General features: G+C 35.5%; 1 protein-coding gene across 1 annotated transcript; it reads right to left on the bottom strand.

Moving 5' to 3' along the window:
- Window positions 1-32: 32 nt before the first annotated feature.
- Window positions 33-27,240, bottom strand: LOC132192586 (voltage-gated potassium channel subunit beta-2). Its single transcript, XM_059612613.1, has 9 exons — window positions 27,224-27,240; window positions 26,551-26,811; window positions 6,510-6,775; window positions 5,868-6,075; window positions 5,576-5,703; window positions 4,685-4,989; window positions 4,426-4,485; window positions 4,154-4,366; window positions 33-3,863 (listed from the first exon to the last, which is right to left on the bottom strand). The coding sequence occupies exons 2-9, from the start codon at window positions 26,808-26,810 to the stop codon at window positions 3,762-3,764; spliced, it is 1,542 nt and encodes a 513-aa protein (XP_059468596.1). The 5' UTR covers window position 26,811; window positions 27,224-27,240; the 3' UTR covers window positions 33-3,761.
- Between the last annotated feature and the right edge of the window lie 239 nt (window positions 27,241-27,479).

Genomic DNA, 27,479 nt, shown 5'->3' with positions numbered 1-27,479 from the left:
ATTGGTTTCCTAGTGCATAATAGTAACAATTCTTTCCATCGCAATTTCCTTTGAGGTTGGACAACAGGCTACTTCAATTTTTGTTCTCACCCAAGACGTTTGGATTTTAAAAAGAGATGTATATGCGCAATAATTTTCACCGACAGCTACATAAGTGGAATATTATTTACATTACTTAAGTGGATTCAATTTTTTTCTGGTTTAAAAAGTTTTTGATCGTATATAATAATATTATATAGATTAACAGCGTTTTCATTTTTTTTATGTGTATAAAAACACACCGAGATTATAGAAGCGTAAATATTACAAATTTCGCATTTCAGTATTCGAGAGTTAATTTTCTCCTTACATAGCAAGATGTTTTACAATTACATACCGAGTAGAATTCACGAAATTCAGCCTGGCGATTTAACAAATAAGAATCGTATTTTTGGCTTCATAACTTCTTCAACTAGTGCATATAATTCATTTTTTGTTGTTAAATATATCAGCTTATCATTTGATAAAAATAGGACGTATCACCATATTTTGTCTGATTAATTTTTTGTATATTTTATGCCTCCCTAAATCCACCCCTCCTTTTTCGTCTCGTCGCTACATGTTTTATTTTCTCACTCTTACCCTTTCAAATAGATTAGAGAAACGGGTTTAACTTTTTTCCTAGGTTAGAGTGTGGGTAGAAGAAGTATTGTCATATTATTTACAAACGGTTTTTTGGCGCTCGCAAACAAGCTTTCTTTCTTTCTTTTGCTCTCCCGAAACGGTTTCGTGATTGATTGTTATGGCGGAAAACTTAGCAAAAACTTACTCAGGGACTCACTCATATTTCGGGGTCAAGCAACTACACATCTATGTATAATACCTTGAGATATAGATTTACTTTTTAATCTGCAAATTTAATGATACAAAATCGCGCGGGCAAAAGGCACTCAAAAATCATCCACGGACTCATTTTTTTAATATTTTATACTTGTGTAAATTTGTGATTAAATGTACACTCGCTACTGATATAATTTGATTACGATTGCAAATCATAAGCCTACATATCCATATATAAAGCCAAGCTCTTTTATTGTAATCATCGGGAAAAAAATTGAGAGATCTGAAAAGCGCGGCACTGAAATTATTTCTACTTCTCTCATTAAAATGAGCAAAGAACTTAATTTCTTCTATTTTGATAATTGTGTGCGTGAAAATGCAATCAACAGAATCCGGCGAGTATTATATTCAAGCGGAGAGAATATTATTTGTAAGATAGATTCTAGAAAATGTGGACTGCCTTCAGCTAGAAAGTTGCTTTTGTTAGACGGATCGAAATTCACAATAAATTCACATCCAGATATATCAGAGTTTTATGTGTGGAAAAACTGTTTGAATTTTCACTGAACTAGACCAACGTTTCGGGGTTTGTGATATGTGAAAATGACACTCAAAGTGATGCAAAATAAATCCAACTAAATTAAATAAAAGGTTTCCAATCTAAATTTTTTTGTAAATTTTCAACATTCAGCAAAACGGAAATCTCTTTTAAAGCTTTCAATTTTCCTTTCACATGCAGATTTTTTAACACCTAAATTTGAAGATTTAACTTGAGTAAAAGAAACGTGATATGTTGGATTTATTATGGAAATTGTTGTGGATGGCAAACAATTTTGTGTATATTTGTGCTTGCAAAATCAAATCTCATGTATACGACGGAATTAAATATGGCTGTCTCTCTTCTGGCTAGTTTTATTTGCTCAATATCCCTTGCTTTAATCAAAGACGGAGCTTTTCCTTTTCGCCTCTTTGATTATTTTATACTCTATGGTTATGTCCGTGATTTGTAAGTAAATTTCTCTCTGACTCCCTAGTGATTACTTCATTAAAGCATAAATCCTATGCATCGTCGTCGTCGCCTCCTCTTCTCTTTGGTATAGAAGTTAGACTTACAAGTTATACGGTAGGTAAAACTCATCTTTTCATAATATCAGAGACGCATTTTTCCTTTTTGCGTCCTTTATTTAAGTTAGTAATTAATTATTCAAATTTAATCCTCTCAATTAAATCAAATTTTTTGTTTCTTGCAGAGACGCCTATGATTTTTATATCTTAAGCTTAAGTAATTTTGTTTTAGTTTTTTTTCTTTATATAATTCAAAAATTGCTGTTAATAAAGGCGTTTATTAACTTGATGTCTGCGTGTGGATGTGCCTTTTTTATCAAGATAATTTGGCATAGGGGGCGAGTGTCTACCAGGAACTTTAGCCTACGATCTAATTAGTAAATTACAAAATCTACCGCGAAAAACACCAAACCCGAGGAATTTGCAGCGCGGAAATCAATGAAATATTATTTTTCACTGCGAAAAACGCCAAAATTGCGCGCTTGTTCCCCACGACCGTATTTTTCAATAAATCTTTCTCCCGTCTCTCTCTTTTAAAAACAAAAAAATAGTGAATCAACCTTTCCAAACAGTATTGAGGGCGTGAAAGCACAACCATTTTATACATACAATCATGGATAACAATTAACAAGATGCGAAGAGATAATAAATAACCAATCAATCGATCAACAACGTCTGTCTTTCTTTCTTTTTTTCTTTCATCCAACTGATTAAAAACGTCCAACAAGCGCAGCCGGAAAGCTTTTTCCGAGTAAATTGGCGGAGCAAATTTGATTTAAAAACGCCTTCTGAGCCCAGGAAAGAAATGTTTCAAAACATCACGCCTGTCTGAATATTTCACGATCTATTGGGGCGTATTGGGGGTAAACTGAGATTGAGAGTTTCCTTGAATGATTTGAATATGCACATAAATTTGGACGATTCATCATTCATTCTATTATATTGAGCCATTCTAAGCCAATGTTTGAGGTTAGCAATGATAAAAAACCTCATTTTTCATCTGTTCCACTTTTACAACTTTTTTTGCTTTGTATTTAGAAAGAAATGTAAAAAACAAAACGTGTGCAAAATTAAATTTTCTACAAGTTTTGTATGAAACATTTTTCCCTAAAAACGATTTCCAAAGCAGCTAAGAGCTTAAAAACAAATAAAAGAGTGACAAAATTTTAACCATTGCTCATAATTTTTAGCCTCAAAAATCATCGGATTTGAGGGATTTTTAAAGCTAATTAAATTTACTATGAATCTGCCTTATGTTTGTGCAAGAAAAAGAAAAAAAAACCACTAACCCAACAGATGGTGAAAAACTCGGACTGGCAAATGAATTAATTCTTTTGATTTCTGGACTATCACCAAAGCTTAAGTTTTGTTTATTTCAAAATCAGTTGGCCTCTAAAATATTTTAAAATCAAATGTATTTATTTAGGTCAAACAAAAAATTTGCAGAAAAAATTAGAAATATTGGTAAAATTTTTGAATTTCCCTCAAAACTAATGAAGATTTAATATTTACCAACAGATTTTGAAACAAAATTTGTTCAATCAAAAGGTTCAGTGTGGCGTTCGGAGCGACGGGGATGGTCTGAAGGTGGCGAAGCCGCTGAGGCTGCTGGTGGCGCTGCTGCTGCGGGAGATGCCCCGGGAGGAGGTGGATCGGGATCGCGTCATCTGCTGCTGCTGCTGCTGGGGGTTGGCGGGGGTGGCGCGTTGCTGCCCTTGCAGCGACGAGCGCCGTCACTGCAGACTGCAGAAGTTGACGTTCTTGTCCTTGGTCTCGTCGGCGGCGGTGGCCGCGATGCTCACCTCGTCGGCGTCCACCTGCTTGAGCGCCCCGGGGTCTGAGGAAGACAGCGCCCCCCCGGGAGGGCACATTGACTGTCATCTCAGCGCCAGCGTCGATATCATCGGCGGACGCACCGGCTTGTTCTCCAAAATCCGCTCCAGCTCGCTCATCATGTTCGTGTTCAGCTTAGGCACCAACTGCAAAATTTTCCAAATCGATCAATTATGTTTTCCAAATTAATTCTTATTTGTGAAGTTGGATTACTTAAATCACTTATGTAACAATCAACTAAAATGAAAACATGTATTCTATTTTTTTTCTTTACGAGGACTATTTTTATAATAAATTAAATTAAATTAATTGATCTGAAACTATTACAACTAAAATTTGGGTCAAAAAGTCACATTTTCTTGTGAAGAAGGAGACATTTTACGCCAGTCATGTAAAAACCATTTAGAAACTTGACAAATTTTGGCACATTTTGTACCTGAAGACTTTGGATATTTTCGTAAAGCTGCTCTACTGAAGCCGCCCCCAACAGGAGGCACTGGACGCTGTCGTTTTTGAGGCACCACGCAATCACAAGCTGAGTCACAGAACAGCCTAGTCTTTCGGCGAGTTGACTGACGTCACGCAATTTGTCCTGCTGCCTGCGCCCGCCTTCTTCAGGCTGCAATCTGTCCTTGATCCACGTGTATCCCTGCGCAATTTGTCACGTGAAACTCACACAATTTATTCGACAAAATATACGAGACTCACTTCCTTGCCAGGTGCTTGTGTCGTTTCGTCTTCCGACCAACTGAATGTAGAGTATTTATTCTGGAAAAGAAATGCAAAAACGTATAAAACAAATAAATTATTTTTATATTTTCATTAGATATTAGATTTGTTGTTTTTGGATTTTATTTAAAAAAAATAAAATCAAATTAAATAAGAAAAATTGAAGAAAATGGGAATTTTTTTATTTATTAAATAATGTTTTTTTTATGATTTTATAATTTGCATTAAATTTTGGTACCTTAAATGACGCCCTGGCAAAAAGCGACATGCCGCCGTCTTCGGGCTTTCCGCTGATCAGTCCGATGGAAATGGGCGACCAGGCCATCATGCCGACGCCGATTTTGTTGTACATCTCGGGCATGTAAAGCTCCGTCTTGTCCCTGCAGAACATGTGGTACTCGGTCTGCTCGATGATGGGCGTGACGCAGTTGAACTGCCGGCAGTTGGTGTAGGCCTCCATCACCTCCACAGGGGTCCACCTCGCCGTGCCCCAGTACATGACCCAGCCCTGGCTGATCACGTGGTTCATTGCTCGAACCACCTCTGCACAGACAGCATTTTAAAATTTAATACACAAAGAAAAAGTAGAGATCGATTTAGGGAAATTTCAAATATTTTTTATTTAATTCACCATTTGCGAAATCGAATACCATTGGTTCTTATGACAGCTTCATCTTAGAATGATTGAATCTTTTCAATCCTAAGACATGTTGTACAAAATGAAAAATAAAAAATATTGGCGTTGGAAAAATCAAAATTGGTTCAGCGTGGGGCTGTAGTCAGGCGATCAAAGATTTGTAAAGTAGGCAACCGAAGCCAATTTTTTGAGTTTTTACAAATCTTTGATCGCCTGACTACAGCCCCACGCTGAACCAATTTTGATTTTTCCAACGCCAATATTTTTTATTTTTCATTTTGTACAACATGTCTTAGGATTGAAAAGATTCAATCATTCTAAGATGAAGCTGTCATAAGAACCAATGTTATTTGATTTCGCAAATGGTGAATTCGGTGTTAAATAAATAATATTGAAAAAATTTAATTGCTGTTAAAATCTAAATTTTAAATTTTTCAATCTAGTCTTCAGTGAAAATAAAACTAATTAATTTGAAATTGAGTTAAAACAGACCTTCCATGGGACACATGGCGTCCGCCTTGTGGATTATCACAACGTCGATGTACTCGAGCTGCAGCCGACCCAGCGACGCCTTCACCGACTCGATAATGTGTTTTCTTGAAAGGCCTCTTTCGTCAGATCTTTAACACACAGGGGGCGACGAAATCAGTCAGTGGAAAAGAAATCGGTCGCCAAAAATTACATGTGTTTGACACGACGCCTGCGAGAAGCCGCAGATATGCAGCACGCAAGACGTGCGTGTCGCGCGGGAAGAATGAATTTTTGTTTTTTGTTGAAAACTCACTTGCTATTCCAATAAATTTTAGTTGTGACTACGTAGGAGCTTCGCTTCCAACCCTTTCTCTGCAGAATGCGGCCGAGCTCGAGTTCCGCCCTCGTGCCCGAGTACGCCTCGCTCAGGTCGAAAAGGTTGATTCCTGAATCGTAGGCCAGGGTCACAACCTCCTCGGCCTGCTCCTCGTTCAACTGGCTGCCAAATGTCACCCACGTTCCTGCAAACACAAAAATTGAACACATCAATTTTAATTTCAAATGCTTTTATTTTGATTTCAGCTAAGTTATTATAAAGCAAAATATTTCAAATATCTTTCATTTCCACATATTTATTTACAAATTTTTAACGTTTTCATTTGGTATTCACAATTTGCTTGAAATGTCTAAGTATATTTTTAGGTTTATCACAAAATAACTTTTCAATTATAAAATATATAATTTGGAGCGAATAATAAAAGCTTGAATTTTAATTTACAAATAGTCGTGACTTTGTGACATTTACAAACAAAAAAACTTACTTCCAAGTTTCATCCAAATCCAAAGTTTCAAAAATAAATTGAGCAATATTTGAACCATTTTTTAACTAGAATTTTTTTAACCTAACATCATTTGCAAATTAGGAATTTAATTGTTGATTTAAGCTTGGTCTTACCGAGACCGACATTGGAGACTCTAAGGCCGCTCTTGCCGAGGTTGCGGTACCTCAGACCTGGCGTCAGGGAAGACTGTCTGCTGACGAGGGCGCCGCCGCTGCCGCCGCTGAGGGCGCCGAGCGCGCCGCCGGCGGGGCTCAGCGCCAGCGGCTCGAGGGCCTTGGCGTTGCCCCCGGAGGCGGCCTGCTGGAGGGTGGAGGCCGAGTGCTCGGCGCCGGTCTGGAAGTCGTCCATGCAGTCGAGGCTGGCGATCGGTGCTCGACAGCTGCAACAATTAAAGAAAAAGAAAACATTTACTGATTGTTGGAAAGAGCAGTCGATTGTTGAAAGCAGTTGAAGAAATAGAAATAGAGATGAAGACGGAGAACAAAATCAAATTGGAAAAAAGTAATTTGCATGTTCATTATAATTAAAATTCAATTGTTTTGCAGCAACCAAATTAGTATCAATTTAATTTAAATTTCAGTTAAATATTCTTTCTTAATTACTGCCCGAAGACATCATTAAGAAACTTTCAAAAATTAAAAAAATAAAATAAAAATTTTCAGAGCAACGAGTGAGAACTATTTGTCTAAACCTGCCAAAATTAATTACTCTTATGAAAAGTGTGGCCGTTTAAAATAATTATTAATTATAATATTTTCTAATTTCCTTAAAAAATCTTAACTTATCTTGAGTACACAAGTTATAAGCATTTTTTTTTAAACTATAAATTCATATCTACCATAAAATTTATTCTTTTAAATATTTTATAATTAAACGTTTTACTAAATCTGTAATTAAATAATATTTAAATTTTATTTCAAATTAGTTGATTGTTTAGATGTTGTGCTGCAATTAGATTGACTTGTTTACGAAACGCGTGTGTGCGAATGTGTGAATTCGTGGAGTAATTCGGGCTCTGTGCATTCGATCAATATTTACTCGGCCCGGAACTCTCACTTGAATATTTCATTTGAGCGGCCTAAAAATAGACAGGTGTATAGTCGGCGTCCTCGTGCACGCTCTCTCTTGTGAAAAAAAGCAGATTGTCTGTCACGAAGTGGTTTTTTGTGTGGTCAATATTTCGATTGCTTCCTTCCCTGATAAATCACGCGCGATTTTTTTATAGGTTAAATAAATTCAATAATTTCTTTAAATGCGGCGCAATATATGAGGAAATAAAACCGGCTGGTAAATGGCTTGCCGGTTGTTTTATATGAAATTGATTTTCCACCCGTGCTGGGCTGCACGTAAGGTGGAAAAGGGTGAACGCAGGTCGACTTTCGTTGCACGCCAGCCCTCTGAATTAAAATTGAAACGCTGTCTGGCGCCGAGACCAAGATAAACCGTTTCCAGTGCCGACGAATTGATTGCAAAATATTTTATTTGCTCTTTTGGTCAAAGTAAAATTAAAATAAACACGCACAAAATTTGTTAAAAATATTTCCAAAATTGAGACTTAAGGTTTCAATTTAATTCCAAATACAAATAAAATTCCAGATTTTTTGAAGCAAACTTTTTGGAAATTTTGATAAATTTGCGGGCGAAAATTACTCACTCGTCGTCATAGTCGTCGTTGAAAGGTTGGTATTCCTCGAAAGTTTCAAAGGGTCGGTACATTTTGTTGGTGCGGACGGACAGAGAATGCGGACAAGGGAAGGACGGACTCGCCCCGAAAAGTGCCGCAACGCTACGGCAACGCAACTGCTGGAAAAAGTGGCTCTGCAAAGCACACGAGGCCGCTCTCGTTGCTGGAAATGATTCAAGTAAAAGTGGGACCGCCTCGCTGAAGGGCTCTGCCCAATCCTGTCACGCAATCGCACAATTTTTCTCTCTGATTTCCGTTCTGAGATTTAGTTGCTTGAAAAGCAATAAATTGAAGATTGTAAGTAGGAATATTTTAAAACTTTTTGTAGATATTTCAATAAATAAAATTAAAAGGAAATATTTTGAAATTCTCAAAATTTGTAGTAAAAAAAAATAGCAGCAGAAAACAATGAATTAATGAATTTTTTTCAAAGAGATCCTTAATTAAATGTTGTGTTTAAATGTTTATATTTAGAGTCATCTAAACAGTCGAAGCCCGCAGTTCGGAAGGTCCCGGATTAATAATCACCAACGCTGATCGCGCAAAGGATTTTTCCAAAATCAAATTACACGCTCGATCGGCCGAAATTCCATTCTGAAATCCACGTGGGAGGTTCTGAACTGCCAATTTTGTTGCCGTCCACCGGAATATAATTAAATTCTTGATTGGCCTGACCAACTTTGAGGCGGAAAACATCCCTCGACGGCACCCCTTGCTCACAAATCGTGCATAATGATAATAATGTGGCGTGGTCGCCGCCGTTCAAATTGGTCAATAAAGCGGCGCACGGCATTGCTCTGAGTTTGAAATTTAATGCACTTTGAGTGTGACGTGTGTCCACCTGCATGAGAGTGTTGGTTTTGTAATTTCACAAATGCGATTTATTTACAAAAATTAAATTAATGAATTGAAAAGTAAATACTAAAAAATAAATCGTCCCTTAATTTTTTTAGTGTTTTGTTCAAATAAAAAGGAAAATATTTGCTTTTAATTCGAAACAGGAAACAGAAACTTTTTTGTTATTTTCATTTCAGCACCGCGTGTGTAGTTAGAAGGGCCACTAGAGTTTTGTTTACTCTCTAATTTTTATAAATTCATACGCACGCACACCGCCTACTTTATTAGCTCGGGTTTTTGGTTTTTGTTGGTGCAAAAAAGTGCCACTGATAAATTACTACGTGACGAAAAATTGCCACCGGCGATGTGACAAAAACAACGACGCAGCTCATTCCACATGCAATATTGCCGGCGGAGTTTGAAATTTTTCCCTTTTACAAAATCAACAGAATAATGTTGAAATTGTTGGCGAACACGAAAAAGGCAATGCTGCGAATGACTGTCCTTTTAATATTTGTCACAGAAGAGTAGACTTTTTTCCTTTGGCACACACATGCCAAATAAAAAGTGTTTGATGGAAAATTCAGCACGGAAATCGTGCGCGCAAGACAAATATTAGACTTTGGTTTGTGTGTCTCTGCGACTTTGGAGTGAGAGCAAATACAAGCAAGATGCGTCGGTTGGCAAGAAGTTTGCGGCGACTTCGCAACTTCTCGTGCGTCTCAATCAAGCTGCTGAGTAATTGCCAAGCATAAATAAATTTGCTTTAATCATTGATTCTCAAACTCGGTTATGTAATTTTCTAGAATATTAATTTGTTTTAATAAATATAAATCACAAATTTACATAACAATCAAAACAACAATTTCATTGAGATAGAAAAAATTCAACATTTCAAGAAAAAAACAGCTTTTTCAGAGTGAAATATTTTTTCACTAAATTTGTACGGCTTTTGTGTGTTTTCGGAAGATAAAATTAATTAAAAGACAAAAACTTTCAAATTTGTCACATGAAACTATTAATAATTAACAAATTTATCTAGACAGCAGAAAATGAAAACACCAAAATCAATAGTGATGTTCAATTTCTCACCAATTCACTCTTAAAACCAGCCAGATTTTTGTCATCCTGTCGATGAGATTAAAATCGATTTCACTTTCAAACAGCAATAATTAAACACTGCACAAGTTCTGGGGCCAAGATTTATCTGATTTTCGCCCGTTTTGTTCGAATTGGATTTGTCGACATTGGCGAGAGGGGGCCGGGCTGCTTCGCTATCTGGAGCGGCTGCAGAATGGAGCAAGTCGAGCGTTAACAATCAATGCCCCGATGGCACCGAGCCAAGCCCTGTATTCTATCTATCCGCCTCTGCATTATTCACCAGCGAAAATTAAGAGAGCAAATTGCCTGCCCCTCGCACACACACACACGCACGCATAAAGAGAGTCTTGAATGGTGTTTCTGTCGGTCTGCCGTGAGATTTCAAATCGAGACCTGGCGATTCTGGCCAAGGTTCAAATTGGTGCATTTAAATTTTATCTTTTAAATTGAATATTGATTTGTAAATCTTAATATTTTAGTTTCATTTAATCGCGGGATAATATTATTTTTAAACAATTTGTAGGAATTAACTACTTTGAAGCGCAAATAAAGTGAAAATGGGGGTTCTATATTTTACTTATTTCAGCAAAATAAAAACTTGTTTTCCTCCTTTATTTTTTCTGAAAAAATTTGCTTCTTTGGTGCTCCAAGCTTTTAATTTTTAACAATAAATGTATTTGCACAAACAAATGAGCAGGACTCAAATGCCCTTTTTGTAAAATTCTTAATTGTCAATTAAGCTTCAAATAGCTTAGGAAAAATTCAAATTAATGCATTTTATTATTATTTTTGTAGTCTGACGATTACATCAAAATAAGTGCATGTATCTCTGCTTTTAAATCAAAATTAAAAAATAAGTATGTGGTGTAAGAATTGCTCGTTTTAAAACTTGCAGTCAACTCTTTGTTAGATTTTTAATTAAAATATTTATTCACAATTAAGTTGTTTTCGCCGTTTCTGTCCAATTGATGGTTGTTATTTTATTAAAATCGCCACAATTTTTGTTTGACTGATTTCCCAGTTGGGCTTTTGATACAAAAATTGCCTTTCTGCCTTGATTGCTGGCGCGAATTTCGATTTTATTTCATAAATACACACGCGCGTGCGTCCGCTATCATAATTACAATTGGAAAAGTGTTCGTCGCCGCTTTTGCAATTTGCTCTAATTAATGAGATACGCCCGTCGGCAGCCAACTGCATGCGTTTGCCTTTTTGCAATTAATTTTAACGCGACACGCCGGTATTGCGCGAAAACTTAATTTCCAGGCCAATCAACTCCGCACCTCGGTGACGCTCGAATGGCACAAAATTATTTTCTAATTAAAGTTGGCTCTTCAAAACTTCAGTGAAAAGGAAATATTTTTCTTTATTAACAACAAAAAGAGAATCTGTTTTGAATAAGTTGATGATATGTAATTAATCAGCAAATATTACTAATTTTTAAAAGATGTAAAGATTTATAAAAATTCAACTATATTTTACAGAGGAATTAATATTCATTTTTTTATTCATGTTTTAGTATAAAATATCTGAAATCTAATGAATGAGTTTGATTTTTCTTTAAATTAGTTTGTTTTAATTATAATTATTAAATCATTTTTTATTTTTGTTAATTTCGTTCAAATCATATCATACAATGATATTGACTTTATACTGAATCAATTTAATTAATGTTTGGGAACCGAACCAAAACCTTCTTCTTTATTTTGAATGAATAAAAACCAGAAAATCGATTTAATTAAGGAGCTTAGAAATAAAATTAAGCAGATTCTGCGCCGTCTCTTGCCTCGTCTAATTAGGCCTTTTTTGCGCGTCACTCATTATTCCCGCGAGACGGTGAAAAATGAGCAAGGGCATGTGAGGCAGCCTAACGAAATTATTCGCCGGCACCGGGTCTCGCCAATTTGCTAACGAGAGCAGGCGCAAGAGCAGGAATTAAAATTTACCAAATCGTTAAAATAAATGAAAGAATTGCAAATATATATTCAGGAAATGCAATCATTTTCCAGGACAAGAGGGAAAATAGCCAGAGAGGGAAAGAGTAAAATTAAAGTTGGGAAAGAGAGAGAAGGGTGGTTGACGTCACTGCAATGCGGCGAACGAATTCATTGCTGAGAGGCACCCCCGGCTTTTCGCACGCTTTGCAAAAACACCAGCCAGCATAGCAAGGAGATTTAAAATTTGCATTTTTTTGTAATTCTTATTGTTACGAAACTAATATGCAGTAAAAAATACCATAAATTTGCTGTTTTTCGTAAAAAGAAATTATAATTAAATTAATTTCAAAACCGAAAGGCTTGTCATTATAAATTATGGGTTATTGTCTGATTTCCAATTGTGAAAACAATGCCAGCAGAGTTTTATGGTAATAAATCTATTTCAATTTGTTATTTCTTGTATTATAATAAATAAAAACACATTTAAATACTTAAAATATTTCAAATTTTGTCTTAAATTAATTAACCCTTTAAAAAAAGGATTTATTAAATGTGAATAATTAAATTAAATTTAAAAATTTGGCACACGTGCCTAACTCTTTTAACCCTTTCTCTCCGCGCGCATTTCGTCATCTCTGCTCTTGACTGCTGTAAATCATCACCCGATTCGAGCCGAGAACACCTAGGAGCTCTTTCTTGGCGAGCCGCGCGCACTAAAAACGAAAGTTGGTTTAGAAAAGAATCCTCGCCCGCCGCCGCCACTCATGTGAATAAAAAAAAATACAAAATAAAATTGGACTCGCTCCAAACTATGTTGTTGTTTTGCTAGGGTTCGCTGATCTCCGAGCGATCCACCTCATCCTAATAATTAAAAAACCCAAAAATTAATTACCAAAAAATTGAAAATTATCTGCCTTTTTTGCTTCGCGTCTCTTTTCACACACCGCACGTGCCTCGTTAAATTTAAGGACGGCGTTTTAATTAGCAAATGAGAGAGACGGAGAGGCTTTGGTACTTTTTTGCGAATTAATTAATTATACCGTGGCGAAAGAGACCACCCTGTCGCTTCGTTAGTTGACAAAAAGACCGGTAGGAGGCAAAATAAGAATGACAATCTTGATTAAATATGTGGACAAATTTACCTCAACACGGAAACAGGATAATTTTATTTCTTATTTTTTTTTAATTCTGCCTTTTCCTAGGGGGGCATACAGGGATACTCTATTTTAAATTTTATTAAAGCATTTAAAATTGCCCATATATGCGGAACAAAAAGTTGTATTGTAAATTTATTAACACCAAAATACCATTTTTTGTTAAGCGCTATTGTTTGGCCTTTTTCCTGTAGATAAAAACACATTCATTTTGATAAATTATCATTACCAAGATGAAAAGAAATATTAAAAAAAAATTATAATAATACTTTTATTGCAGCTTTATTGTCGGAAGGCCTTAATTGCCGGGATTCCCACACACAGGCCCCAAAAGTGCCGCCAGTCATTATATTCCCTAGTAAGGAAAGAAAGGGTTTTTCGTTTTGTACTTTGCTCTCTGCATTCAGTTGGCGGCGCAGATGGACGCTGCTTTTTGGCTTAATCGCAATTTATGTGCATACCTTGTCTTTTTGAGCAAAATAAAGGGCAACGTTATTAAGCCGCGGAAAGAGGGAAAATGTAAGCCTTCCCGGAGGACTAATTTCAGGACCTTTTTTAACTGGTCCGTCACAATTTTGGTCGGTGAAAAGAGTAAAAAAATCAAATTACATCAATCTGAACTTCTGAAATTTCTTTATAAGTCAAAGTAATTGAAGTTTATTTTTTACCCAAGTTTTGTGATGATTTGAAATGTTATTTCATATTTAAAATGTTATTAATATTCATTTTAGGAAATCAGAAATCATAAAAAATATGATCATAGAGCAAAAAATTTGAATAAAAAACATTAATTTATTTCCTGAATCCTTTCCAGTTTTAACTTTCGACCTTTGGAATGGAACATTTTGAACGTTTCGTGCAGTAAATTCCAAATGATGCAAATGGGGATGTAGAATTTGTGGCTTTGGCTGAATAAATAATGCAGTGGGGCGCCGAGGAAGTTGGAAATTTAATAAACGGAAGGTATGGCAAATGAAATTAGGCGCGGGCAACAAACCCTCGCGCGTAGCTAATTTCAAATGCCTGCCGTTCCTCGGGGTCTGCAATGCGCTAGAGAAAGTGTCGAAGAAAAAAAGAGAAGAATCGAGGACGAGCAGCCGTACAAGTTGCCCGCGAAAATAAACCAGCGCGAGCGGAGCTTCTTCAATCGAGTTCAGCCGGCCGGCCAATAACTGGCCCGCTGCCCATTAATAAGCTCACTGACTCTTCCGCGGCTAATTTATGATCGAACCTCGTCGCTGTTTATTGGCCTGAAAATCGACTCGCTTTTTGCCCAACTCAATTCATGTACTGTTCAATTTTGTCAGTTGCAGGATTTCACTGCAAATTCTATTTAATTTCTTTTTGCAATTTTAAACTTGACCTATAGAAAAGAGTTAAAATTAACTGAAATCATTCAGTAAATAACATATCAGTTGCAATCTCTGTTTTATTTGACATTGCTGAAGTTAAATTTGAAGATTACCAACATTTTTTGTCCTTTTTGGCTACCTTTCCAAAATATTTTTATTTCTGACACTGTTTATAGCTTCTGAAAATTTCCTTGAAAATTCATAAATAATTTTAGTATACTTGATGCTAATAAATTGTTGGTTTTAAGTAATTATGCGTGAATGAAGTAATTTGAATATCTGCAATTTGTTAACACAAATCTTAATAATTCTTGAGGCTTATGCCTAACAAGTGTTAAATATAAACAAATAATTTCAGGAATTATTTTCATTTTGTGACAAGGCTAAGCAACTAACGCTTGTTGATTTATCCGTTAATCTCACTGTCTAAAGTTGATCTTTAATAAAAAGTTCCAACAGCGTTATAAAAATAAAAAAAAACTATGTTATACCTTTCAAAATTCAAATCAAACTAAACTTTTGAATTCTTTCTTTCTTTAATATATTTGAAAGTATAATATAGAAAGCTCCTTGCAAGAAGGAAGCTCGCCGCAAAAATTAAAAATTTATAATAAAAACTTCATAATTTGAAGCAAATTTAACTGTTATAAAAGATGAAATGTCGTTTTTAGGAATTTTTAATCTCTTTTTGAGATTTAAAAAAGGATATGTTTGTTTGTTTGTTTTTAAACAAAACGTTGCGAAACAACATAAAATTTTTTTCACTTCTTTTCAGCGCTCCATATTCACATATTAAAAGGATAGTCGATTTGCACAAGTGAGGGAGAGAGAGAGAATCTGGAAGTAGAATATTTGCTGAGCGAACGCCTCTTTCTCTTGTGTACACGAGGAGTTTGTGCGCGATGGCGAAACTCCACTCGTTCGAATGTTCGTACTTGGCAAGAGAAGTGGAGGCAAAAAGCGATCGAGGCCCGCCAACTACCGAGCTCTCAACTCCTTCTTCTCGCGTATGAAAATGATTGTTCGGGTGATGAATTGCGAAAGCGAAAGCGAGCAGCCCATTTGGCATGATTAGAACGCGCGCGGCCATAATTCACGGACGCGCGCGTCACTTTGAATGGCAAATCGATTGCCAGCCAATATCCCCGCACTGACGACATGATCCGTCCCATTTGTTATTATTATTATTGCGCGTCCATGTTGCCCCTGGGCTATACGAATAAATTACACTGCAGAATTTGGAATTTCATTTACTTAAATTTTTTTCTAGTTCCAGAATGTGAAAAAAGAATCAAATTTCTTGATCAAAGTTGAAATCACGGTAAAATTTTCAACCCCAAAGCTTCTAATTCTAAAAACGAGTTTATTGTTCCTGCCAAAAACGATCTTTAATCTATAGGGAAGTTTTCCTGATTGAAAAAACATTAAATTTAGGTTAAAACAACAAAATATTCTAGCTTCTGATGTTCTGAAGAGTAATATAATTAAGGGTGCACATTTTTATGGCACTTTTTATTTTAAAAGTAATTTAGTCTTTCAAAACTTATTAAAGAATGGTGAGACTTACTTTTTCAAGATATTCGGGGACAAAGAGGATAAAAAAACGTGGTTCTTTAGCATGGCAGCAGTTCAGGTGTTGCTTTTTTTACACCCTGATTACATTAGTCACCAGATCTTCAGGTAAAACAATGACACCTGAGCAGACCCCTTGACCCTTTAAGCCTATAACGCCGGGCATAGTAGGTCAATTTTGACCTTGCAAAATTGCAAATAGATGAAATTTGTATACTAAATTGGTAAATTAAAAATAATCATTTTATTCCTAATTCTGAATGAAGATCTAGAAACCCTTTTAAACGGTATGAAATAAGCTGTGCTGTTGGGATAAGAGCCAGACAAATGCAGATAATTTGTAAAGGCAAACACGAAGCTCGGTGTTGAGGAATATGTCTCGTCAGAGTCGCGCACACTAATGGAATAAACGCTAATTGAAGCCTCAAGAAGTAACGCCAAGAGGTGGAAACAAAGTCTAACAAAGTTTGCTCTTGATCTCTCTTTGCCATCTCATCAAGACGAGCTGGAATTTTTATTGTTTACAACACATACGCGCGTGCTGCAATAAAAAAAGCATAATAGTCTGACGCACAGAAACGCGAGGCGGCGACTTTAAGTCTTTTTTTCAATCACCTGACTTGGGCGCTTTTTCAAGCCAGAGGAGACGAAAATAGCAAGACTGAAATGACATCGTTATATCAAGAAAGAAAGAAAGAAACGCCGCCTTTCATTTGCTATCACGAACCGGCTAGGATTGTATTTTTATTGCCAGCGAGAAGACATACAAAAATTCGGCGCAAAAATTTAGCACTCGTTTCATGAGAAATTGGGAGACATAAAAATTAATGTTTCCACAATCAAATCCACTCACACTTGAAAATGGTCAAAATCAAAATTATTAAAAAATTCCATTAAATATTTTTGATTAAAACAGAATTTTAAAATTATTTAACATATCATTGGAAAAATTGAATGAATAAGTGCAAATGATATTTTGAAAGTAATTATTTAATTAGGAATCTTCCAAAATTATTATTTTCCTCTAAATTTGTCTTCAGAAAACTGATAAAAAAATTCATCAAACGCATTTCGTATCACCCTAATTGTAAGACAAAATAATCTCAAAATTTGCTTATTGATCAATATTTTCAATGTAAAATAAATTCAAACCTTAAGTATTTTCACGATTTACATCAAAATTTTCAATTCTATCAGTATTTCACAGTAGATTGTATCTCCAAAATGTTGTGTATATAAATCCAATTAATAAAATTTACTTTTATTATATATCAATCACTCTATACTAAGTATTTGTAAAAAATTGAAGGATAAAATCCAATTTTAATTGAGCACATTTTTTTTAAGTTCTGAAATGAGAGCGAGCGTACCTTTGTTTTGCGATTCAAATCGGCGCGTCCGGCGGCGCGCGTCGACTCATGTCCGTGTCCAGCGGGTCCGACCGACTGTCTGTGCAAAAGTGGCTCTCGGCCAAAGAAGAGGCGCGAGGGATGAGAGGAGCGGCCCCCCGCCCGCCCTCCCCGCGCACAAAAATGACGCACACACCCTCTTCGCTAGCTCTCCGCCTTTCTGTCACAACACGGCTCGCTTTGTTTTTCTGCCTTCGAGAGGAGAGATTTGGCCTCGATTCCTGCAGGGTCAAGGAGGAACACCATGAGGCACCATAGAGGCCTCTTCACCCCGCACGCATGTGTTTTATTAAGACGAGGACAATTTTTTTTCTCCTGACAACAAAGTCGCTCTCCTTTCAAATCGATTTTCCGAGGGAATTGTGCCGGGTAAAGCTTTCTGATTTTTTAAATAAATTTTGCAAAGAAAAGGCCACTTTTTTAATAGTTCAACTTAACTTTCTTTTGAAATAAAAGTTACACTTTTTATTTTAGTGATCAAGTAAAAAATACAATATCAAGAATAAAATGCAGCGCCCTTGTTTCACCAAAAAACCTCATTATTTCGCAGAGAAATGCGTTTCTAAAATCTAAAGGAGTCAAATTAATATCAGATTGTGAACCTTTGACCTCAAACTTGAAACCCTGAAACTCTACATAATAATGATAACAAATTAGAGGAAAAGAAGATTGTAACACTCAGGGCTCCTTCAATTCAATATGATTATTATTATTCTTCATTTTGTATGAGTTGAAAATTTCAGGCAGTGGAACTCATCAAACTTCTAACATTTTGTATTGGAATACGCGAGAAGCAAGAAATTAATCTCTGGAGCGTCGTCAGTCTCATTTCGTTCGCTTTTTGCCTGAAAAGAAGGCTTTTCCTCTTTCGGGGAGCGACGAAACTCATTAAAAATTTCATTCAAAGCCTCATTTCGCGGAGAGGAAACAGCAGTTTTACGTCGAGAAAGCAACCAAAGGGTTTCGCACGCACAAAAGTGGAAAAAAGGAGATTTTCAAAAGCAGGCGGCGACGGAGCTTCCGAAGAGGAAACTGTTTCGCCAGAGACTCGAGTTTAACACCAAGGTCGGTTTGTTTTGTACACGGCCCATTAACAAGAAAGACTTGCCGCCTATTGTTTGAAATGCTCCTTAAAATAAAATTTCAAAAATTGTGATAAGAATAAAGTAAATATTGTATTTCACATTGATTACTTTTCGTCAGAGCTCAATCTAATTTTGACGCTTTCCTTGCATCACAGAAATTGACAAATCTAATTTTGGTATTGACGCACTTCCGTTTAGAATTTATTGAACACTTCCGCTTGTAATTTTCTGAATCAGATTTAGGGTGGTTTAAAAATAGGCGATAAAAGTTGGCAAATCTCTAAGAAATTGATTTCAGGTGAAAAATATTTATATGATTTTAGATGATTTAGAACCCCAATTTGATATTAAAAAATTATGTTTTAACTAATAAGTAAATTTTAGCAAATTTCCAGGAATTAATTTAGTTTTCCGTTCCATCACTTTAGTTTAAACGTTTTTGAAAATTACGAAATATATAATTGATCGAATTTTTTATAAATCGTATACATTACAATAAGAAGAATGATTTCCCATTGTGTCTTTACAATAGACAATATTGCACAGAGCTTCTCATCTTTCTTTATCTCTCTCAATTCCTCTCAGGGCGCAGTTATTTCCAGGCTCGCCCCAGGGAATAACTCTCGTCCGAAGTTTGCTCGTTTATTGCTCTCTTTAGACGTCTTCCTAGGGACCTGTGGCAATATAGATAACCCAATTATTTCTCATCCTGCTTTGCCTGACTTAATTACAGTTTCGGTCGGCACAACACTCCGATTCTCTCAACTAAACTTTACGAGGCTTGGACGTTGCCGTTACTTTTTATGGAGTTGCTGCAAAACGACTTTGGCAATGGCCCAAGGTGAATGGGTCAAGTAATAACGATTTGGAAAAAATGATTTTTTTTTTAATATTCTTCACGTTTCTGTCTGGGACACAAACTTACAAAACAATTTAACAAAACGCTTGACAATTTTAAACAAAGAAAAAAATGCTAAATAAATTGACAAAATATTGTAGCGTGTTTACATTAAAAGTCCTGAGATTTAATGTTTTAAATTTCAAGTTAAAAAAAAACCTTGATAGCCAATCAAACAAAGTGGAAAATGAGCTTCCAAAAAGTAGAAATTGTTATTTTATTGACGTTGATTGTCGAACAAAATTTAAAACTGTTGTAATGGTTTCTAATTTCCTGTTCGTGCAGCGATCAAAATTATATCGATGGGCATCAATTTTCGCACAGAGCTTTTGGAAATTCGATCTTTCCCAAGTTGATGGAATGATCAAGAGTGCCTTTGGCAAACTGAGACTCGGTAGTGAATTTGCCCCTTTTTTACTCAGTCATTTTGCGCTTGTCAAAGGAGGAAAATTGAGACGCTCGGCTGCTCTTGGGCAGAGAAGATTGATCAGACACGGCGAAGGGTAGGCCAGAGAGGGAAAAGCTACACTAAATAAAGAAGGAATGCCGGTGACAAATTAAAAATCGAATTTGCCGCGTCGACAGAAAGACGTCATTACGCGCAAAACCAAGCACAAGTAAAAGTTCATCTGACGTTTTTCAGACAAGATTAAAATTTAAAACAAAAATCACCAACATCTCTATTACATTTTGCAATTCTCGTAGCACAAATTTTGAAAATATAAATAATAGAGGTAGATATTTGTCAATTTCTTAAATTATTTTCAAAATTTGAAAGAGGAAACCGCTGAATGTCTAGTCTATCTCATTAACTTCATGAGAAAAACTTATTTAAAATAAATTATTTATAATTTGTAGTTTTTTTTTAAAGGCGATAAATAAAACTTAATTGATTTAACTTAATCGAAAATAATCAAATTTCGTTCTTGTTTAGTTTTTATTAAATTTAAATTTTTGTACTGACGGAGAAGAATAAATAATAATTAAATTATACAGTACAAATTTTTGACTAAAGAAAGAAATCATCAAAGTAAACCAAAAAGATTTCTTTATAAACTATGGAACGGTCAAATGTCAAATGAGGCTGCTTGTAATAAAAATATCATTTTTCATCCGTCGTCTCGGGGGTGAGAAAAATAATTGAAAAATCCACGCAGTCGATTAATCAAACGTCACGCGGCATTCAAGAGGACTTGTCGCGCCTAATGGCCAAAAAGGTCGCCACGGGCTGCCGACTTTTCGCCACCTCGAGTTGGTGAAATTTGAAGGGGCGCCCCAGCAGAGGCGCCGGCGACCGACCGACCGACCGACCGACCGCCGGCGTGGCCGTGGCCCAATCGATTTAACACGCGCCCCCTCCCCCATAGCAGCTGCTCGCGTGCTGCAGTGTGACGTCACCGCCCGCTGACACACGGTGCAGATATTTCGCACACACACTCACCAACCTTTGTGCCCAGCCACGTGGGACAAAAACAAACTTTCTTCTTCTCTTCTTGTTTCAAAAATGAAAATTGTAGGATGGTTAGAAAAAACATTAATGATTATATAATAAAATTTCATTAAAAAATTTGGATTTAAAAAATTTGCGTACGAAAAAAGTTTAGTTAGAAGAAACTGAGATAGTTAAATTAATTTTTAAATTATATAGAAGGTTTAAAAAATAGTAAATAAATAAAAGAAAAGTATTAATTTATATTTAGAGCAGATTTAGAGTTTTTTAATAAAGTGTAATAAAAATAAATTTTTATTAATATTCATACATTTTCTTTCGAATGTATCAATTTTTATAATTATGATTATTTGTTTTAAAACATCATACATATTTAATTTACTAATTTTCAAAACAAATTAAACTAATTTTCTTTAAATTCCGTTTTGTAATTGTACAATAATGTACTGCAATTTTATTTCCTCTTTTAGAGCATGTGTAATTTTCCAAAACTGTCTGCCCATACACAGATGACGTCCCTGGGGAGAGCGGACGCACGACCCCTGGAGGGTTATGCAACCCGGTAAACGCCGGTCTATTTTAGGCCCAGCCCGTCATTAAAATTTCACCACCTGTTAAAGAAAGAAAGATCTGCTCACGGAATTAGCGCGAGCCGAATTTCAATGGGCCTTTATTTCACGTTCGCCGCTTTCTGCACATAAAGCCCTTTCACATCTTTAATGGCCGGATAAATCTGCTCCACTGCCAGATATTTTAATTAAAAATTTCCGGGCACCGAGCCAAGCCAAGCCTTTTCTGTTTTAAATGTACCGGAATCAAATTATTTAATTTTGTAAAATTACAATTTCGAGAGGGAATTAATTTCGATTTTTCCGCGGAAATTGGTGCCGGCGAAACAGAGAGAGAGCAGCACCGACCGCCTCTGCTACCCCAATGCCACTCTTTGCGCTCCGGACTAACTCGCTCGCCCCGTCCTAGGGTCACATGAAACATTCAGCTTTTATTGACACACTGGGTGAGCAGCAAAAGCTCTTCCGCAAACAAAATCGAAATTTAGAGGATTCTCAAGAGTGTTAAAAAAAAAATCAAATTTAAAATTGTTCCAATGAAAAATTTAAAAGCTTTTACAACGGGAAAATATCTTCTTCGGGCCATTGAACTTTGACCTGAGAGGTCACTAAACCCACTTTGATTAAAAAAATTTAAAGTATTTTTGATTATAGAGCCAAAATATTTAGTTTTTTTGTTTTCATGCTGTTATATCATGGAAAATTCTTCAATTTTAAGTTTAGTTTTCAAATGTGAAAATTTTAATTTTAAAATAGAATATTTATATTTTGAACAATCAAATGCTTTTTCAATATTTCTATCATCCTGTCTTGTTTTTTCAATCACTTGACCCGTCGCTGCAAAAACGCCGCAGGGTTGGCTCGAAAGTGCTCATTTCCTCGGGCAAATATTTGAGTTGCAAAACTAGGAGAAATTTTTTGTCTCCTCCGATGTGGGTCATGCTTGCTCGGAACACATCTTTGCATTCAAACAAACACAGAGAAAGAAAGAAAGGCTAGAATGGCATGAGAGCTTTGTGGTGAGAAAGATGGGTTGTAATGAGATGCAAGCGATGCACCCTGCAGGCCTGATTGTTAGTTTTGAGTGTGTGTATGTCACATGCACAACACTAAAGGCTCGTCTCCTGTTAACCTGAATGAGAACGGAGTTTGCGTTGCCGTCAGCTTCAGAAGCTTCATAGTGTGTTTGAAAACTGAGAAAATGTGTCACTTTATCTACAATATCATGATTTAATGTTTATGAAACTGGAGAGAGGAAATAATATATTTATGCAAAATAAAATTCTTCTCTTTTAATAAAAAAAAGATGAATCGTTAAAATATATACAGCGATTCTGTTTTTCCAAAAAATTATTAGAAAAATTTAATATCGTATTATGATGTAACAATTTGACAAATTTACAACAATAATTTAATTGCAAATTAAATTAATTTATATTGTTTACGAAATATGTTTAATTTTAAATGTATATTAACTTATTTGTTGGAAATAAACTGATTGGGTTTAATTTTCCCCTTCTAAACTTGAGTTCAAGGTTCTAGAGTCACCTTCAAACCACCTGATTTAAAGAATTAGCTAAAATACTAAAAAATTATTAATTTTTAATAATTATTATCCCATCAAAAAGACGTCTGTTGGCAAAATTTTATTATATGCAAGAAAGAAATTTAAGTTATTTCGTTAAAACCGTTAAAATGATTGTGAACTTTCCACGACAAACCCCCCGTCGAGTCTTTCACCCTTATTCTTTTTACCCTAGGCGTCGTTTCCACCAAGTTTCCTTTTCGAAAGAGTAATTGGAAACTTATCGATTGCTCTCATTGCGATACAAAAGCGATAAAATAAACAAGCCCTAGGATTACGAGGCGAGCGTTCCGGTCGAGCACACAAAGGGGGTGGTTTCGCCCCCGCGATTACGTGCTGCCACTTTTATTGTGCATTAAAAACGCGCGTCTTGTCACGAATTGCGATTCTTTGTTTCGAAGCAGAAGAAGAAGTAAACGAGGAGGAAGGGGAGGCGAAATTCGCCAGCGCAACACACGAAATTTCATTTCCAGAGCTCAATAACCCTCCCTTATATCGCAGCACGCAATTAGGTGCGAGTGAAATTAACAGGAATAAAACAGTTTGAAAGGAACATGGCATGATTCCAGCTAACATGCGATTGAAAGGTGGACTGGGTAATTCCAGGTATTAGTCCATTTTTTTATTGAATTTACGTGACCATTAAAATAAAACAAATGAAAATTAGTACAATTTGCAAATTTATTTAAAAATAAAAGAACAATTCTGGAGGTTAAACGGCAGAATCAATATCCATAAATTCATACTTGAAATTAAAAAAAAAAAGATGAAATTTTATCTTTATTAAGAGCTCATGATTATTTCAGTCTTGTTATTGTAATTAATTCAATTTAAAAAGTGAGAGTAATTAGATATTTTTGTAATAAAAACAGTTTCTAAAGTTTTAAAACTGCATCTTATTTTTATTTCAATTCAATATTTATAAAATGACTCAATGAGAGATTTATTTTTAAATTTGCTCTCTTTGATTATACAAAATTTTCATTTCCGTTTTTCACGGTGAGCAAATGAGTTTAGTTAAGTCATTCATTAAAATTTCCGGAGTCATTGGAGCAGAATGGCGATAAAGTGGAGAATCGATGGAAAGACGCCAGAGAGCAATTCAATTAACTGAGCGCATTTCGCCGCCACCTTTTTTCCCTTGGCATTCAAACAAAGCGGCGATGCAGTGGTGATGCAGCGAAATCGCCACATTCGCTTACATCGGCAACTTGGGAAAATATCTAACGACCACAAGCGTATGAAATTATATAATGTATTGATCGATTTGGCTGCGAACTATGGCAGAGAAACTAAGCCAGTATGTGGCTCAGCAATGGATGGAAAGTTTTGTGCAACTTTGACTTCACAGTTAAGAAAATAAGAGGCCGCGAGAAATCACATCAACGCTGAATATAAAGGAAGAGAAAATAATTATCTTAAACGCTGCAACGTTTTGCATTTTTAAAGCGGAAGAAAAAGAGTTGGTTTTGAAATTATTTTCACTGAAATTACAAGCTTGAAAGGAATCATACTTTTCAATTATATAATTTTAAAGACAAAAGTGTTGAAGAATTTGATCAATGTCGGATTAGCCACTAGAATTTATTTCATCTGAGTTAAAATTTATCAAAGAATTGACTTTTTATACAATTTAAATCTGAACAGATCTAATTATTTATAATTTTTATTATTTCCGTTGCAGGCAATTAATTCATAAAGGAAATAAAAAAGATGTTTTTTTTATGAACAAAAGTATATTTTCAGATATTTTGTAGCAAAAGGAACATTAGGAATCTTGAATTGAGGTTACGAAATTTGTCTAAATTTTGCTTGGAAGAGCGAAAGAAATCACCAAAATCAATAATCCAGCAATAAATTTAATTTTTATGAATTGATCCACCTCTTGAAATTGCATGATTGGGGCAGAGATTTGAGCATATTTTTCTAAATGAAAGTTTGTAATAAGGATAAAAAAGGGTGCTTATAGTTGAGAACTACTTTTTTAAATTATATATTTAAAAAACGAAATCAAAATTCCTAAATTCCAAAAATTTGCAACCTAGTGTGTTTTTCTTTCTTAAATTCTTTCTTAATTGTTTAATTATTGATAATTTTTCTTATTTCTTTTGTAGCCTGTAATGCAAACAATTTCCAATTAATTAAACCGGGCAATGAAAACGGCACCATGACTGGGGCGTGTGTTGTAGTTTGTAATTAGGCTTTAATTGAATTGTTGGCACTGCTTTAAGCGTCATACACACTCTGCTGAGCGCTTGATAATAAAGCAGCCAGAAGCACATGCATCGATTGTATCTGCAGCGTGTTTAAAACACACACATCCACTTTGGCTCGGCTGCACAAGGATAAAGTACCGCACCAGTCGTCGCGCTCGCACGTTATCGCCGGCTTTTTAATTAATCGCGTCTGACCGCATCGCTTCCGACGACATACTCTATCTAATTTCAAATAAGGGCTTGCGATCAATTTATCGCAATCTCATTTTAATTCGACCTAATTTTTTACAATTAAAAAGAAAAAATTGAAATGCACGACGATAAAACTTTTCTGATCCTTAATTTTTTTTTTAAATGTATTCAAAGTTTAAACAAAATTGTTTTATTTTTGTAAAATTAAATCTTTTTAATCCGGAATCTCAAGAGCAAGTAAGGAAGCAATAATTGAAAGCCATTTTTGACAATTATTGGAAAACAACTGGAAAGTTGACTGCATTGTTGTAAAGACTTGATTTGACAAAGTAAATAAGCAGCCCTTAAAAAAGTTATAATTTAAAAAAAAAATCTCTTTCCGTTGGTAGAACAGCAAATGAACCTGGACTAAACTTGATTTCGTTTAATTTTAAATCTGCTGGTAAATAAATTGATTATTAAAATTACTGGATAAAATTTTATTGAGCTTAATTTAGCTTGTTATTATGTACAGCAATAATGTTTAATTGAAGATTACTTATTAAAACGTCCTGAAGACTTCAATAGTTTACATAGATTTTTTGTACTTAAATCGTTCCAGTAAAGCTTGTTAACCGAATGAATAATTCATAGAATAATGTGTTCTTCTTGAACCCAAAAATATACAGATTTATATGAATTGCTAAACACAAATTTCTTCAATTTTTAAATATATATGTGTTTATTAAAATATACTAAATTTAAGGTGTTTTCATTTTAAGTATTAATTAAACTACATATATTTCTAATATCATTAATTAACTAACATTGCCTTCAAAAATTGGAACCACCACTACATTAATCTACTCTATTCAGATCAACTATAAAAACTAGTAAGTTCTAATACTTCAAGAAGTGCGATCCTCATCAGCAATAATATTTCCAGAAAAATTTGAACCGATAAAGAGAAAGTGCGGAAGTTTAAAAGTTGGGATTTTTCCTTCCACACTGTGAATGTAAAAAATAAACAAATTAATTAATTTGTCCTCCTCTCGGAGTGAAAGAATGGAATGGTGCAAGAAAGAGATAGAGAGAGAGTGAGGTTGAGAAAGAGCTGATGAGATTTGAATTTACCGATAGATGGATGGAACAGGGAAATCCTCGTCGTCGTTATTGTTGTTGTTGGTGTCGTTCGCGTTCGCGTTATTGTTCGCGGCGACGCTATTCGCGGAGGCGGCGGCGGCGGCGGCGGAATTGTTCGCGGCGGACGAGGCGGCGGCATGGCTCATGGCAGAAGTCGAGTTAGCCGTGGCTGTCGTGGCGTTGGTGGACGCAGAATTATTGCTGTTGCTTCCGCCACTACCTCCTAAACTACTTAGCACAATTCGAGACATGCTAAAAACCAGAAACAAAATAAAAAAGACGCGCCCAATCAACTCATCTCCCTTTGAAAATAATTAATCAGAGTGAAAAACTTTTACTAAAATTGCAACAAATGTACGCAAGAAATTAATAAAAATCACTAAGATGTTCCCTTTGACTTGAAAAGTTTCCAAACATCAAGACTAATTTTTATTAGAATTAATTTTTTTCCAATACTTTCAGAGACACCAGAGACACAAGATCAGGTAATAATTGAACAATTTAAATTTTGGTGCATTTCGAAACTAATTTCATTAAATTCAACTAAATTCAACAAACTGAAAAAGAAAAAATTTAAAATTTTGCTACGATGCAATAGTTTTGAACTAAATCGAAAAAGAGCTAAGAAATTTGAATAAAAATTGTAAACAATTAAAACTCGCACCTGCTGCGACCTGGCTAACGAAAAAAGGGTTCGCCGCGAGGGATAAAAAAGGTCAGTCAGTCCGGCAGCAGCACTAAAATTTTTGCACCACGACCCAGCAAGGTGGAAATGCTACTGGGCGCCCGGCTCGGGCCGACCCGGCCTGCGCGCCGCACTAGCGCCACACTTTGCGCTAAACTGCTCGCGCCAGACCATCCGGCAGACTGTGCTTTCCGCGGAAAATCGTTAGCCCCCTGCCGCCGCCGCCAAACCCCTG

The sequence above is a fragment of the Neocloeon triangulifer genome, unplaced genomic scaffold (assembly GCF_031216515.1).
Source record: "Neocloeon triangulifer isolate White Clay Creek 2 clone unplaced genomic scaffold, ASM3121651v1 ptg000003l, whole genome shotgun sequence".
NCBI lineage: Eukaryota > Metazoa > Arthropoda > Insecta > Ephemeroptera > Baetidae > Neocloeon > Neocloeon triangulifer.
The sequence above is the reverse complement of the archived record's forward strand: the minus strand, read 5'-3'. Positions and strand labels throughout refer to the sequence as shown.